At 40.7% G+C, this 16,043-nt stretch overlaps 1 protein-coding gene across 12 annotated transcripts in view; it reads right to left on the minus strand.

Annotated features, from left to right (window-relative positions):
• Positions 1-3,632: 3,632 nt before the first annotated feature.
• LOC129862002 (CUGBP Elav-like family member 2) overlaps positions 3,633-16,043 on the minus strand; it is a 58,717-nt gene continuing 46,306 nt past the window's right edge. For 4 of the 12 annotated variants that reach the window (XR_008760696.1, XR_008760704.1, XR_008760706.1 and 1 more), the window contains exons 6-15: positions 15,325-15,404; positions 13,580-13,741; positions 12,937-13,072; positions 12,246-12,371; positions 11,498-11,653; positions 10,686-10,862; positions 10,106-10,123; positions 9,533-9,676; positions 9,027-9,206; positions 3,633-8,146 (exon numbers count right to left, since the gene is read on the minus strand). Coding sequence is in view for 1 of the 12 variants with exons in the window: in XM_055933272.1 (XP_055789247.1) it covers positions 9,079-9,206; positions 9,533-9,676; positions 10,106-10,123; positions 10,686-10,862; positions 11,498-11,653; positions 12,246-12,371; positions 12,937-13,072; positions 13,580-13,741; positions 15,325-15,404 (1,127 nt within the window). In the remaining 11 variants the exon portion in view is untranslated. Of the gene's footprint in view, positions 9,207-9,532; positions 9,677-10,105; positions 10,124-10,685; positions 10,863-11,497; positions 11,654-12,245; positions 12,372-12,936; positions 13,073-13,579; positions 13,742-15,324; positions 15,405-16,043 lie in introns of all 12 variants that reach the window. The other 8 variants (XR_008760701.1, XR_008760700.1, XR_008760697.1 and 5 more) reach the window with 8 other exon arrangements.

A 16,043-nucleotide genomic window follows, 5' to 3' on the forward strand; every position in this document is an offset into this window, starting at 1 on the left:
TCTGAGATATGTACGCCGAGGAATTTGAAGTTATTGATCGTCTCCACGGCGGCCAGGTTGATAAGGATGGTGGCTTGTCCAGCTGGGATCCTCCTGAATTCCACAATCAGCTCCTTTGTTTTGCTAACGTTGAGGGAGAGGTTGAGGTTGTTCTTGATAACTCAAGTAGATATTTGCTACTTTTTATTTGAATGAAAAACACATGATATGTGAGTTGTGGTTTTGTAGGTGATCAGAGATGAGGGAACTGGGTTAGAAACAGTTCTTATTCAGTACAATATACTTATGATTCATCCATCAATTTATACTGTATATTAACTGTAGTTACACTTGTCAACAATAGATAGTGACAGTGTATTTGTATCTCGTATTTGTATCTCGTTTAACTGTAGCTGTCTGAGTTGAGCTACCGTTATTACTAATTTGAATCTCTCTTAACTTCCCTGTAGGAGAAGATTGGTCAAATGCAGAGCTATGACGAGTAGACCTAGTCTATAAGGTATTTCCATATTTAAAATATAATTAAAGCGAAAGGAAATTCTGATCACAAATACATAGGTTAGCCTACATACATAATATCTTTCTGCAGTCCCCTATATAGTTTTTCTTCAAGGTAAAAGCTTCTAATCTTTGTCAAGTAGGTCGATATCTAATCTAATAGGCATAGCATAACATATTTATCGGCATATGGTAGCCTAATCTTTGAGTTAAAGGGAAAACATAATTTAGGTCTACTTGTATGACTTTTGTGACACACCGTGACCTCGTAGTCTAACTGGCCGCCAACGCAATTATTAGGAAAAATCCATCATAATCAATAATGTAAGGCCGAAGAGCTAGGGTAAACCATTTTTTCCCCAATTAAAAAGTAGGCCTAACTCCCTAGACTAATTATTGTAGGCTATAAATTATTAAACTCCAATCATATATATTGATTTTATTCAGTTAAATTCTTCAATTCAGTTGCTTCCCATTCCGTAGGTTCTAAAACACCCACAAGGTGTCCGTCTCTCTCTGTCTCAGGTCCAGCATGGATAAATTGAGAGATTAAGACGTTTCTGACGGATGTCCTGTCAGCAGACCCCAGTCACATCCTTCAGCATGTAGATGAGCAGAAACTTGTGACTTTACGCGAATACAGGAAGCTGCAAATGTTCAGTAAATCAGCCCTGGAAGATTCTATCATCCGTTTGCTGGATACACACATCAGTAAGGACGGTGAGACCTGCAGTAGATTCCTGACCCTGTTACAGCAGCCAGACATCAGAACATCTTCTTTCCCCAGACTGAAGAAAAGCAAAATGTTTGAAGTGTAATGCACTACTTTTAAATCATGTTGCAGGTCTGTTTTTACAAGTTTTGTGATTCAACTTCTGTTTTTGTATGTATGTTGATTGTTGTCTTATGCTGCACAAATCATTTCTTAATTAGAGCAAAATACAGTTTTCTAATCTAACAACAACAGGGACATAGCCCCGGCACCCATAAACCCCATACGCTGTCCCAACCTCTTCCTCCATAGTCCACACCCCAGGCCCAACCACAGGTACAACCATTTTAAAGCATACATTTCCATACTTTTTTGCACATACTGATTGAATCATGAACTATGTATACTGTTAGTAGGATTGTACCTAAAATGTCTGACACAGTTTTTTGCCCTTGGAAGCCCCAATGAATAGACACCATTATCATTGAGGACCACTTTGGAAACAAGTGGTTTAATGTTTCAGTGTTATCCTCTGCAAATACACTGCACACCTTGCTGTATGATTTTAAACGAAATAAATAAATTAAAAATTTGTAAAGGGTTACACATCAAGTAACAAAATGTAAACTAGAGGACTCTCATTGGCCATTGACTAGAGTGAATCTATTGTACAGAACAGCCATAAGAACTTTGAGGCAAAACCTTACAGATCAATATATATGGTATCTGGGGGGGGAAAAATGACATTGTTATATTATTGTTCTTGTTAGGTTAAAACCTTCTAACTACCTTCCAAAGACGTCGATCACCTGGTGGGAAAGACTATGAGAAAAAATCCACAGCTTGTGGATACATCTGTGGCGTTTCAGAGTTGAAGATGGGATAGCGGGGTAAATACTTTCAAGCAGTTCTACAGCAAGCTGATAGGCCAATGGACATTCTCATTTTGGAACCAGAGCAACGAAAACATTTTTCAGGAGCCGAGAAGGTCAATCAAACAGTGTAATAAGTTTGATCGTGTCTGGTTTATAGTATCATAAGTTTGATCGTGTCTGGTTTATAGTATAAAAAGCTTGATCGTATCTGGTTTATAGTATAATAAGCTTGATCGTATCTGGTTTATAGTATAATAAGCTTGATCGTATCTGGTTTATAATGGTGTAATATTGACTGTCTTTATTCGTCTCTTTTTCCAAGTTAAGCTGAAGGGAATCTCATTTGAGAAACTTGGCATAAACAAGTACAAAGATGGCATAAAGTTCACAAACAAATCCAAATTGACTTTAATGAAAGGCAAAAAGCCTACAGAAGGAAGCCACCGGTGAGCAAACAAGAGATATTTTGAATTAAAGATGCATAGACCTACTACGTCAGAACACGCTCTCTCACTGAGTGTGGAGTTCAATGTTCTGACCAAAGGGAATTAAGCCTACATTATGTAAATACATTGTTTTATTTGAAGTAGCCATTAGAGCTGCACCGTGACAGCAATCACCATATCTAACCACTTGCAGTAGGCCTACTGCAGCTCACAGGAAATTGAGTAGCTTTAGATTGACTGTGTATTAGCCTACAGTTTGTGAAATAACTATTCCAAACACAACATAGCATGTAGCCTAGTGCCATCTACACATTGCATTGGGCAAAACAACCAGCGTTTTAACATTCATTTGCAACTGTTATTTCGCTTCTTAATGTTTACTTAGTAGCCAGTTCCACCACTGGGCAGGTAATTTATGTTCAAGTTACTATATAACCTATTAGTAACCGAATACAATCAGAATGTAATAAAAGGTTAGAAATCTGTACTTTTAGACATTTTAACCCTATTTGGTCTCATTTTTTATTTAATTTTTTGGCCCTGTGAAGTGGCTACTTCAGTGCACAGTCATCATGATCTACAATAACTTGTTTTAAAATAGTCATGTGGTCATCATGGTACACAACACATGCCTGCCTCTGGGTCTTTCTGAGCATAGTCCAATGACGTATAAACACAATAGCCTTGTCCAATAGTGTGTGGGCAAAGGGTACATCAGTTGTTCATTGCCCTTTATTCAGTAGTACTTAAAATACTGAGGTTCTTGCAGTTTAGTTTGTAAACATCTTGAATACCAAGATATTTGGTGGCATCCTCAGACGATGGGAATACTTCACCTGCAGGGCTTCTTTTTGAACAAAACAGAACACACAATCACTCACGGCCCCACAAATATGTTATGTCCATAGTCTACTGTATATTAGTAATAATATAGCAGTAAACTCAAATGATAAAATCAGCAAATGCTTGGAAACAAAATAAATAAGCAAAGAGAAGGACAATGGAAAGAAACAAGTTAGGAAGACAGACACTGGGGAGTTTGTAAATGTTGTCACGTCACTGGACAGGCACTGGGACTACACAACACACAGACACATTGAATATTAGGGAAAAATGGTTTAATTTTGGAGACAGAGGCAAAGAAACACACCACACATGAACAAACATTTACCAAATAAAACATTGACTGATTTCAAACTACACACCACTGCTTCTATGGGAAAAATAGAAATATCTACCAACAGGTAAAGGAAAAAGCCCAGAAACTAAACAAATATTAAACTAAGACATTTATCTATCCATACAAGTTGTCTATAATAAGCCCAGATGGTCATTTTTAATAACCATGTGGACAGAGCACAGCACTAACATGAAACTGACCACAATTTTAGAGGATCCCCACCCCCCAATATAGAAACTGAATAACGAAGTGAGGAACATGTCGAATGCAAGTTAATTAAATCAAAATTAAGGTTATTTATTTAAAAAAACAAAAAAACATACTATCAGAAATGTTATCATTGACGACCACCAAGAAGCCAAACTCAAGACTAGCACAATTCAAGGCGAGGGCCTTAGAGAGGACAGACATTTTTTTTTCCAATATATATTTTTTTCTTTAATTATTTCCAATATAAAAAAAGCTTCACTGGTACAAAATACATATGCACAACCAGTATTGTAGAAATTGGAAAGAGCCAGTTTGTCATTTCGTTTTTTTTTTCTTCAAATCCCACCCAAATTTCAAAAGTTTAATTAAAAACAAAAATCACTACTGTAAATGTTTTACAGATCAACATGATGGACCGCGACTTTGGCTTTTCTCAAGACAACAAACATCTATCAAATAATTTATGTGGAGAAGAACATGAAGTCCTATCAATTATTAAATCAGATAAGAAAAAAGAGGGTACAGAAAAAAGAACAGATTTTTGACCAAGACAATATCTAAGCGATGCAAAGCTACCACACTTTGTCAAACAGCACTTCAGAGTATGAGAATAGAAAAACGGTGACCAGTGATAGAGATACTGCGAAAAGTCCCAAGGTGCACCCTATTCCCTACAGTGCACTACTTTTGACCAGATTAAATGGGCCGTGGCCAAAAGTAGTGCACTACGCAGGGAATTTGGGTGCCATTTGGAATTAGTCCTAAAAATGGTTGTGACGGAGCCCCCGAAGTGAGAGTTTCTAGTTCCTATACCCTGACCCATGTGTGATTTTTATATTGTGCTTATATTTCAACATTTACGGTAACACTTTACAATACAGTTGTATAACTACCCATTATAATCAATTAAAATATTTACTAACATTTGTTAACAGTTTGTTGTAGCCTACATACCAAATTGTTTAACAAACTGTTATATAGTCAATGTTAATAATGCACCACTACCCAGGTTTTGGTTAACGTGAAAAGGATTACTATTCTATAATCAATAAATCAAATCAATATACAGTAACTTTACCATTTTACCCAACAACTAGGCATTCATATTATAGCAATACATTGTCTGTGACTGTACCGCAAAGCACTCAACTTTGTCCACTCACTAACAGGGTGATTTGTCTTCAAAAAGGTTTGGGTTGTTCAATGTATGATAATATTCACAAATTACTTGCCAATGTGTTAAAATTCAGTACATCACGTACCATTTGAAGCAATAACATCACAAAGTGGGAAACACAGCGGGTGATTTAGCCTTAATGACACACTGGTATGTATATTATAACAAAAGCAAACTGAGCGTTCCTAACTGCAGTAATCTCTAGTCCCTAAACCATGGCCTAATAGCATCTGTGTAGGCAGTTTCTAGATATATGGCACTGAGTGTTGTATATTGGGATAGAAAAACTCACTGCAAAAAGCACATTCCCCATCTTATTCAACATAAAATGTTTATTAGTGGTACCTTGGTAGTTCTGGGAAGTGCCACCAACCCATGCTTAAAAAAACAAAAACAGATTTGCAAAAAAAAAAAAGAAGTTTACATTGCCTCCAATATTTCTGCTTATAAACAGACAAAACCAAATCACTACCATTCAACAACAAACACTTCAAATCTTCTCAAGTGCTGCTAGAACTTTCAAGCTAAAAAAAAAAAAAAAAAAAAAAAACGGGTGCCATCTTGGGTGATTTGCAATAAAAAAAAATATTTTAAAAAGCGAACCAAAACTGAAAAATGCATTTTGTGGCTTGTTAATCCCAAGTCTGTTGAGAGAAAGACACCGTAGGCAGTGCTTGGCATCTTCCACACAGAGCTGAATCTCAAACACGAAGGACCCTGAGTTGACGACCCTTGTTTAGCGCCTTCTGGGTCGTATTCATAAAGCGCCGTGTGCCGATTTAGGATCAGCTTTTGAGTTTGTATCATATAATGAATAAGATTACATGAACAGGTGGGACTTGATCCTAGACGCTTTGTGAATATGGGACCAGGTACGCATATTTTTGGGGGAACCTTTCTTTGGGGCGGGAAACAAGATGCAGGGGGAGGGGGCTGGATGTAAATGATTTGCGCTGTCCCATCATCTCTGCAGTACAACTAACAGAAAGTAGGCTGGTCCATTATCAACCCAATAAAGACACTTCTGTTCTGAGTAGTAAACTTTATGCCGAAACATGGAATGCTTTTGTAAACCAACACTTTTGGTGTGGGGGGGGGGGGTTCAACAGTGATAACACAGATAATGTGTGACCGTTTTGAATAGAAAATTATTTAAATTTTTTAAATGTTGGATTTCAACTATCTTATCACCAACAAATACATTGTGTGTGAGAGAGAGAGAGATCTAATACAAAGTCCCATGTGTGATTTCACATTCAGGGGCTCCCAGTGTTCTTACTGTCACAGAACAAAGTGTGTGTTGAGAAATTGGGCACTCACATGAAAGCATATTGTAAGAACGGGGGGAAAAAAAGGAAAAAACTGCGAGTTTGACACATGGGCACTTTAAACAAAAACACCCCGTCTGTCTTCTGTGGTAACAGACATTATCTTGCAATATGAGGTATCCATAAGCAAAAACATCCATTTACGAAATCATCAACAAGAAATTCACACAAAAAAAATTCTCAAGACCATAAGAATTTAACACTAAATTGAAACTATTTTCTTTTAACGTAGGAAAAAAACAATTTAGTCATATATATTCCCCAAGATGAGACAATGACAATCTACTTAACTGAAAAAAAGTTGCAGAGGTTAAAAATAGCAAATAACCCAGGAAGGAATTCTGACAACACGTGTAAGTATCAATTACATCACCGCTAGTAACGACAGTTATTTTTTTGAAAGGCTGTGTTGTGTTGACCGAGCAAACAGTCCCCCCCCCCCCTACCCATTTAAAAACATATACACTTAGACCCTAGATGACATTACAACATAATCTACAAAAAGAACCCCAAAGTTAACCTGGGTTTCTGTTTTACTTAGCTTTAAACTTCTATAGATTCAATGGTATAAAATATAGGTAATCTAAGTGTGCATTTAAACCACAGATTGTCTATTTGTGAATCACTCCTAAAAAAAGTTCAGACTCGTAGTAGGTAGTAATTTCCCCTAGTAGTCAAGAGCAAATCTACCTCCGTTGTGCCGTCAAATATTTTTGAAAAAAAGAATAAAACAAAAATAGGCAAATACACATATTTTCATTAAATGAAAGCCAAGAGTCACTTTTTTTTTTTTTAACAGCCTTGGTGACAAAATTGAAAATGTGAAAACCCTAACAGAGCACTGAGGGGCAATTCTGGTTGATAATCAGACTAGTTTTTTTAAGTGTTGCGAGTCGAGTGGTCTTAGGTTGCGGTCTAAAATGGTACCCTATTCCCTACATAGTGCACTACTTTTGACTAGAGCCCAGGGCCCGGGTAAAAAGTTGTGAACTACATAGGAGACAGGGGTGCCATTTTGGACACAGCATTATTTTGTTGTTTCAGAAGCAGACATATTGCTAATGGCACAAAGTAGCACAGCGCTGTGCTAGTCCCTGTATTCAAACTTTCAAGTGAACTGTATACTGAGAGAGAGAGAAGAGGTAAAAAAGAAACAAGCAACAGAAACAAGCAAATTACAAAACAAAAATAACAATCCCACAGGCTTTTAAAACAAGTTTTTTTTTTTTTTTTTTTTTTTTTTTGCATTTGCATTTGCAGAAAATGTACAAAAACAAAGTATTTTAAATGAAATGAGCTCAGGTAAGATTTCACATTGATTTTGCTTGACCGACCTCCCCTCACATTTTATACAGGAACAAAGAAAAACGAAGTTGCATGCAAAAAAAATAAAATCATCTCTCTATCCAAAATGGCAGCCTCTTCCCTATATAGTGCAGTAACTTGCACTGGTCAAAAAGGCTCTGGGCAGAAGTAGTGCACAATATAGGGAGCAGGGTGCCATTTTGGACACACACAATCATGTTGAGCTAAGGTCAAATGTCATAGGTCAAAGGTCAGCGGGGTGTGTGCCCAGGTAGCCTATTGGTCAGGCGAGCTTTAGAGACAATGGTGGGAGGATGAGGAGGAGTAGCCGGGAGGAAGAGGAGTTTGGAGTCGGTTTTCAACACCATGAGGACATGCTAGGCTAACGATGAGCAAACAGGCATGAAGATTTGTTCTAAAAAAAAGGGAAGAAAAAACACGGAGATGTAGAGAGGAGAGGAGAGAAAGAGAGGAGAGGAGAGAAAAAGAGAGAGAGAGAAGTTAGACAGAGCCACAGCACAATAACCTTTCAACCATGAGGCACAATCAACCAACAACTGCCAGTCACCACACATAACTGCAAATCAGGGACAAGCTTTCCCCACACAGAACAATACACAGGTTTGACACAGGAAATGACATCACTAGATGTATGGTAGACTAAGACAAACTGATCCATCTCCAACCAGTCAGTCCCTTTAGGGAAGACTTGGATAGAATGATTGGAAGAAGTTGAGAGAGGAGAGCAGAGGTAGCCCCAGCAGCTTGACATGGATTAGATTGAGAAAGAGAGAAAAAGATGGAAGCAGAGAGAGAACATAAAAGGGAGCTTCACATAGAGATCAATGCGACAGAATGAAGACCAAGAGCTTTGACAGTATCAAGCGTGTCTGATCCTTAGTCAACCTGTATTTTAAAAAACTTTGTAGAGGTAATGAAATGGTATGGAAATAATCAAATCTGATGCTCCCTCTTATAGCAGTCGACACAGAGGACCCCCTTGAACATTGGCTCCATTGATAGCTATAAATAAATCATATAAATTAAAACACTTTATACGACTCTTAAAAAATGACATGAAACTGTAAAGGAATGGATGGTGTACTAAACGTGTAGAGAGATAAGATCGTAACGGTTAAGAGAATAATAAATCGACGACGCAAGTGGTGAGAGTTGGTATGACACCAACAGCACCTTGCAGCCACACCCCAGTGAAATAAGTCTCTGCTGTGTTGATTGGATGGCCTCGGCTCAAGTCGTGGGTTGGCTAGCTGGATGGGCAGACTTAGACTTACCCTAGCAGTGCTAACACAGAGCCGGGGGGGAAGGCCCCTGCCCTGGGTACGATCAGTAGGGTTTGCTGTCATTCTTGGAGCGTTTCAGCTGCACCTTGAGCCTCTTCATGCCGATCTGGAAGCCGTTCATGGCCTGGATGGCAGCCTGCGCCGACACTGGATTGTCGTAGCTAACAAACCCTGAGGAATGGACAAGGGAAAGATAAATACTAGATTGACGTAGCTAACGAACCCTGAGGAATGGACAAGGGAAAGATAAATACTAGATTGACGTAGCTGACGAACCCTGAGGAATGGAGAATACTAGTAAAAAGCCAGTAAAAAAAGTTATATTTCGTATAACCAACAGTGCAAAAAGCAAGTTGGCGAGACGTTTGTGGTAAACTCAACTCTTAGGTAAGCAATAAAACATTGATCTATGCATTTTAAAATTGGAGCGACACAAATGATTTTACCATGGCCATCTCCATGCTCATGTTTAGGGGGTAGAAGACGACCGTACGTACCGAAGCACTTGCTCAGATTGGTCTGTTTGTCAATGAAGACTTTGGCAGAGACAACGTTTCCGAAAGGCATGAACATCTGAAGGACATCCTGGTCTCCAAACTCCTGGGGCAGGTGATAGATGAACAGGTTAGCCCCCTCAGGACCTGTGGGAAGAGATGGAAAGATAGATGTGAGAAAGGTAGACTAAGGTCAACGGAAAAAAAACATTGACAGATCCAAGAAACGACCTGGGTTCAAAACAGTATTTAAAATCTTTCCAATACTCAATCTGTGCTTGATTGAGCTCGCCTGGCACAATGGAATAGTCCCAAAAGTGCAAAGCCTGCCCATCTGCCACCCAAGGGCTCCCTGGTAAAATCTCCCCTAGGTACAGATCTAGGATCAGTTTCCCATCCCCCAATCCTAACCGTAACCATTATTGGGGGAAAAAGCAAAACTGACCCAAGATTAAGATTAAGTTTAGGGGTTAATTTACAATACTTGTGGCAGTCTCAAGCAACTACTCAAAGTATTTGAAAGAAAGACAATACTACCTGAACTCAGGTGTGCTTAGTGTGACTGGACTGACTCACCCTCCCTCTGGCTCCTGGCTAAAGGATCAAGGAAGTAGAGGATGCACTTTTTATTTTAGAAAGAGGCAGATAATGTTGTGGTACTCAGTAAACATGTGACACTGTGCCCTATGGCTAATCAATTATTTTCTTTAAAACGTCAAACACCTTTTAGGTAGGTGCCCAGCGCATATGGACTTACATGACCCTCGGACACACACACACACACACACACACACACACACACACACACACACACACACACACACACACACACACGATCAAAACGGGTAACTGGTGTGTACATTTAAAGTAATTGACTGTTATGGTAGTACATACATTCTCAAACGTGTCTGTCTGCTAATGTTGACTCCCATGGGGGGGAGGGGGGCAGTACAAAAGAAAAAAAAGTATGAAAATGTACGTACTCACTACTATAAGTCGCTCTGGATAAGAGCGTCTGCTAAATGACCACAATGTACATGTATTTTTTTATCCTATCCAATAACCTCAATCAACCACATGGGCTGACAAGAGACTAGTTGACACACAGGATCAAAACAAAACAATATTGGTAATTGGTGTGTGGCCTGAGACCCACCCTCCTTCTGGCTCCCGCCGGCTGCACCCTGCAGTAGGGACTGGCTGTAGAGGGAAGGCAGGGCGGAAGCAGTGTACTGCTGCATCCCTGAGTAAGCCTGGGTCAGGGCATCCATGGAGCTCGCTCCAGAGCCATTAGCCATCGAGGCCCCCAGGCCCCCGTTCATAGCAGCCATACCTAACACAGTAGACGGAAACATAGAATTTATTTGACAATTCAAAAATATAGATAACATGAATACAACAGCCAGAGAGGCTTCGACACCTACAGTCCTCTCTACTGTACAGTAGGGCCGGAACGATACCAGTATCGTGATAATCGTTACTATCGTGGCAAGGAAACAAAACATGAAGCAAAGTTCACTTCTTTAGATAAAAAGCCCTAATGTTGGAAACAAACATTATGTTATCATACAGTACCACAAGTATTGATTTTCCAAGTTACAGAACACTATTTTACATACAGTAAGTTTTTAAAAAGGACCAAAGAGTGGTCTGCTTCGTGTTTTCATTTTTTCCATGGGGGGGAAAAATAATAATAATTTTGCAATACCGGTATGGTCCGGCCCCTACCATACATGTAGTCATACATTTGAGATTCAATAAGGACTATAGTGGTTAGCTTCCCAGACACTAGCCTAGTCCTGGACAATTTATGGAGATTCTCCAAAGCCAGGACCAGGCAATCTGTGTCCATGAAACCAACCAGATACCTGAAGAATATCAACAGAATGAAATGTATGATTTGAAAGACAGAAACAAAAGGCTTGAAGAAAAGGTAGTAAAGTCATTTTTTCTTTGTGCGGTACTCACTGAGGGCATACTCACCGCTGACCCCCCCAGTGAGGGCGTTGAGGTTGTTGAGGCCCATGGAGGCCCCCGTCAGACCCCCGCCAAGGCCCTGGGTCAGGCCCAGAGAGGCCAGGGTGTTCATGGCTGCACCCGCGCTGGAACCTGCCGTCTGGCCTGCTGCCGGGGAGATCACCAGTAGGTAAACCGAGACTCACTCGCTACACAAACTAATCTATCAACTCAACTGATTAACTCACATAGGTCGTAAAATAAATTAAAGTTAACAAAAAACAAATAAACTACGCCGTATAGCAGGGCTCCTCAATAGGCAGCCCGGTGATTTTAATTTGGGCGGACAATTTTTATTTTAAATTATAATTTTCGTTGTTGGACATGAGACTAAAAATCACTAGGCAATCAGCTCAGTGATTTTAATTGGGGAAATCAGTTGAAGTACTCCCGCATAACTAGAGAGGCATATCTGACCGTATCCCAATGTAATGAAGGTCGGAAATGATTCTGTTTTTTTGTCAAATACTATTATCTGTTTGGGATCGACGTGTACAAATTATTTATAACCATGTTACCCCCCCCCCAACCATCCTCTGGAGGATAGAACCCAGGCAAGACGAAGAGGTAGTTGAAATATTTTGTTGTCTGGCGACTTTCTTTTAATAGAAATGACACAAAAGTAATAATGAGAGAAGGGGTTTGAACAGCCTACTCTATATTACCTGGACGTAAAAGAAAAGTGGTGTACCATATTTACCTGAGTTATAGAGATTACCTAAAGCGCCGTTGGCTGACATGGCGTTGGTGGAGCCGCCTGAGTTTTGGGCTGCAGAGGCGGCAGCTGCTAATGTGGCCAGGTTCTGCAGCTGCAGCTGGTTCACACCTGGAAGAGGAGACAGAGGGAGGAAGTTTATTATTAACATCGTCATCATTATAAGAAGTAATATTGTCATGATCAGCTGACATGGCTGGAACCATGGGGAGGAGAGATAACGGCTATACCTCGATAAATATAACTAAGAACAGATTCCTATTCGCAATGACAACCGAGAGTGGGAAATGGAGCTGCATCAGCTGTCCTTATGGGAGACCAGAAGAGCGGAATCATCGGCTTACAGAAGGAGATGGCAACAACAAGCAGACTTCATATTATTGACATACAACAGGAAAACAAGTGACCCTAGCACACTGCCTTGAGGAACTCCAAAGGTTTTTGATATTCAACCCTTTAAGTTCGTCCCCAGCAGACTTATGGTCTCCTACAATAGCTACTCTTGATTAATCTTCCCAACGGTGATCTCGTTCAAGGGTAATGTGACGTCAGTGGTTGTGAAACTATGTGGGAGTGAAGCGCTGAGTCAGAAGGCTGTTTACATAAACAGTTGTCTTTTTCTTCAAGTGGGTTGGAGTTATGGGGGGGACATGAACAGGGACAGTGAGTGACTTACCTCCTAGTCTCTGCATGCCACCAAAAGTACTCTGGTTACCAAAAGTACTCTGGTTACCAAAAGTACTCTGGTTACCAAAAGTACTCTGGTTACCAAAAGTACTCTGGTTACTGGTAGCCGTCGCCTGTTGGAGCAACTGTAAAACAAAGCGAAAGAGAGTTCTAGAACAATAGAGCAAAGGAGAGACTTGTGTACTTTCTCAATTAGTTCAGGCTTTGTGATTCCTCGCGTCCTCTCCTCAAAACTCACTGCAGGAGAAGGTCCGAGAGGGCCCTCGGATCTTCTCCTCAAATACGGTTTAAGAAAAAAGGCTAGGAGAGATGACAAGAACCCGAGGAAAAACAAAACGAGAAGGAGTCCATTACTTCAATGCCATGCTTTCCAACAATGATAAAATGTGTGTATATTTATGAAAAAGTATGTTGATGGTTTACAGTTACTGCCAGGTATTGTGGTGTGAGGCCTCCCAGGTTAATATAGTGTACTATGGAGTATTAAGCAGGGTTGGGATCGGAATCAATTCCATTTCAATTCAGGGAGTACACTGAAATTCCAATTCTCCTCAATGCTTTTCAATGAGGAAAACGTGGAATTGGGTTTACTTTCTGAATTGACCCCAAACCTGGTATTAAGGTGTACTTACGGCTAAGTACTGTGGCGTGAGGCCTCCCAACCCTGCCAGATTTCCCCAGGTGGAGGCACTGTTAAGCTGCTGCATCTGTTGGGCCATCTGCTGCTGCAAGCGCCGCTGCTCCTTGTCCCTCTGAGTGTCCGCAAACTTACACACCATGGGAGAAGTGCAGCCCTGTAGGGGGGGGGGGGGGGGGTTAGATATCACACCCAGTGAAATTCACATCCAGAAACACCATCGCTATAACAGAGGAAAATCTGCAAGGCCATTTGTCAGGAATCCATTGTAGGAGATGGACTACGTCATGTGGTAATCTGAAATATATTTATTTAAATAAGTTGCCAAAGTGTTGCATTCAAATAGTAAACAGAGATGGAACACACTGCCATGCATGACAAAGCCAGGCAACATTCCACAGACAGACAGACCCAGGAAGGGATAATGTTCACAGACAGACAGACCCAGGAAGGGATAATGTTCACAGACAGACAGACCCAGGAAGGGATAATGTTCACAGACAGACCCAGGAAGGGATAATGTTCACAGACAGACAGACCCAGGAAGGGATAATGTTCACAGACAGACAGACCCAGGAAGGGATAATGTTCACAGACAGACAGACCCAGGAAGGGATAATGTTCACAGACAGACAGACCCAGGAAGGGATAATGTTCACAGACAGACAGACCCAGGAAGGGATAATGTTCACAGACAGACAGACCCAGGAAGGGATAATGTTCAGACAGACAGACCCAGAAAGGGATAATGTTCACAGACAGACCCAGGAAGGGATAATGTTCACAGACAGACAATTACACTTTGTAACACTGAAGGGTAAGGCTCAAAACGACGATTGGGCTAAACGAGAGGGACTGAGGCGGAGGAGAGTCAACTTCTCACACACACACACACGTGTACTTCCAAGTCAAGACATCACTAGTTAAAACATTTTGTCACAACAAAAGGCATACATAGAATAGCACTGCGTTCCTCTGTAACAGACAGACATTACAAGCCAGATATTGACGTATCACTGGAGAGACCAGACGTAGACATGCGGAAGGTATCTGTGTTAGAGTGCCAGATGAGGGGACCAGGCTTGATCGGGAAAATGACTTTCTACACTAGTAGCAGCTCCCATAGCACCAGGGGGTAACAGACAGTAAAGGGACTACTAGGGTTGTAAAATTCCTGGAAATGTTCCCAAAAATCCTAGTCAGAGGATATGCAGAATCAAAAAGGGAACCCTTGAACCGTGATTTCTAGAAAACATGGGAATTTTTCAAACAGGTTCCAGAATTTCACAGCAACCCTAAGGGTGCCACCATTAGCAGGGCCTAGTTCTAATCTCTGAGGCCCAGAGATGAGCTAGATTTAATGAGTTGTTCCTAATTAGGGATCGGTTGGACGCTTCACTAGGGAGCCGCTGACATGTTGACCGTCACAATACTTCTGCTCCAGTTCCTAAGCACTGAACTGACTCAACATGAATACCGACCCCTGTTTTGAACAGATTTAGTGGGACAAATACTCTAATAAGGTAGCCTATATTTCAGTTAAACACCCTATTCAATAGAGGGGAGGCTAATGTTCTATCATGTAAAACCTTGGTAAATACTTATCTAAGAGATTGAATGGTGCTTTGCAACTTGACAAGTCACATTATCAATAATATTTTAAATGGGACATTATGGATTCATTAGGCTTCCTCTAAAACAGATTTTTAAAAGGTAAATATGTGCTGAGGGGTACAGTACCTCCATTGTCTGAGAATGATGCAGGGATTTGATTGCATTCGCAGCCTGAGCCCTGGTAGAAAATGTGATAAACGCACAGCCTGTAAGGGGGAAGGGAGAGGGAACAAGAGGGGGAGGGAGGGACAAAGAAGAAACAAAACCAGACACACACACACAAAAAAAAAGGTATTTGGACACGTCGTTATGAAACATTACATATTACAGTAACACCATATTAGAGTGAACAGCACTCCAAGCACACAGACAGAAGGGACCGCTCTCACTGGTTAGTACATGGAAGAAACAACGACGACGATAACAGTCACAACAACAATCACATGAGCACAGTAACGTAACAGACGTATTATATCACAATTAAGAGAAGCTGACGATGGGGCGACGTGGATGTGGTGAGAGGGTGGATGTAATAACGGATAGGGATGACGTAAATTAATAGATCTGTGTAAAAAAAAATATATATATATATATGGCATGGCAACGTCACATGCTACAATGACAGACACTCAATGTGGCTACCATCTAGCCACAGGGTGCAGTGACAGTTTGAGCTCTGCATGTTCTGCTCTGCTTTCAGCTCATTGGCTTTTATGGCGTCTTCTGCGGCACAGACAGACAGGAGTAATCCCATCCTTTGTGGAGCATAGTGGGGGCGGTGCAGTACTGTGTGTGTGTGTGTGTGTGTGTCCTGCCTGCCAGCTGAGCCCGGCCCAGAACACCAG

The sequence above is a fragment of the Salvelinus fontinalis genome, chromosome 9 (genome assembly GCF_029448725.1).
Source record: "Salvelinus fontinalis isolate EN_2023a chromosome 9, ASM2944872v1, whole genome shotgun sequence".
NCBI lineage: Eukaryota > Metazoa > Chordata > Actinopteri > Salmoniformes > Salmonidae > Salvelinus > Salvelinus fontinalis.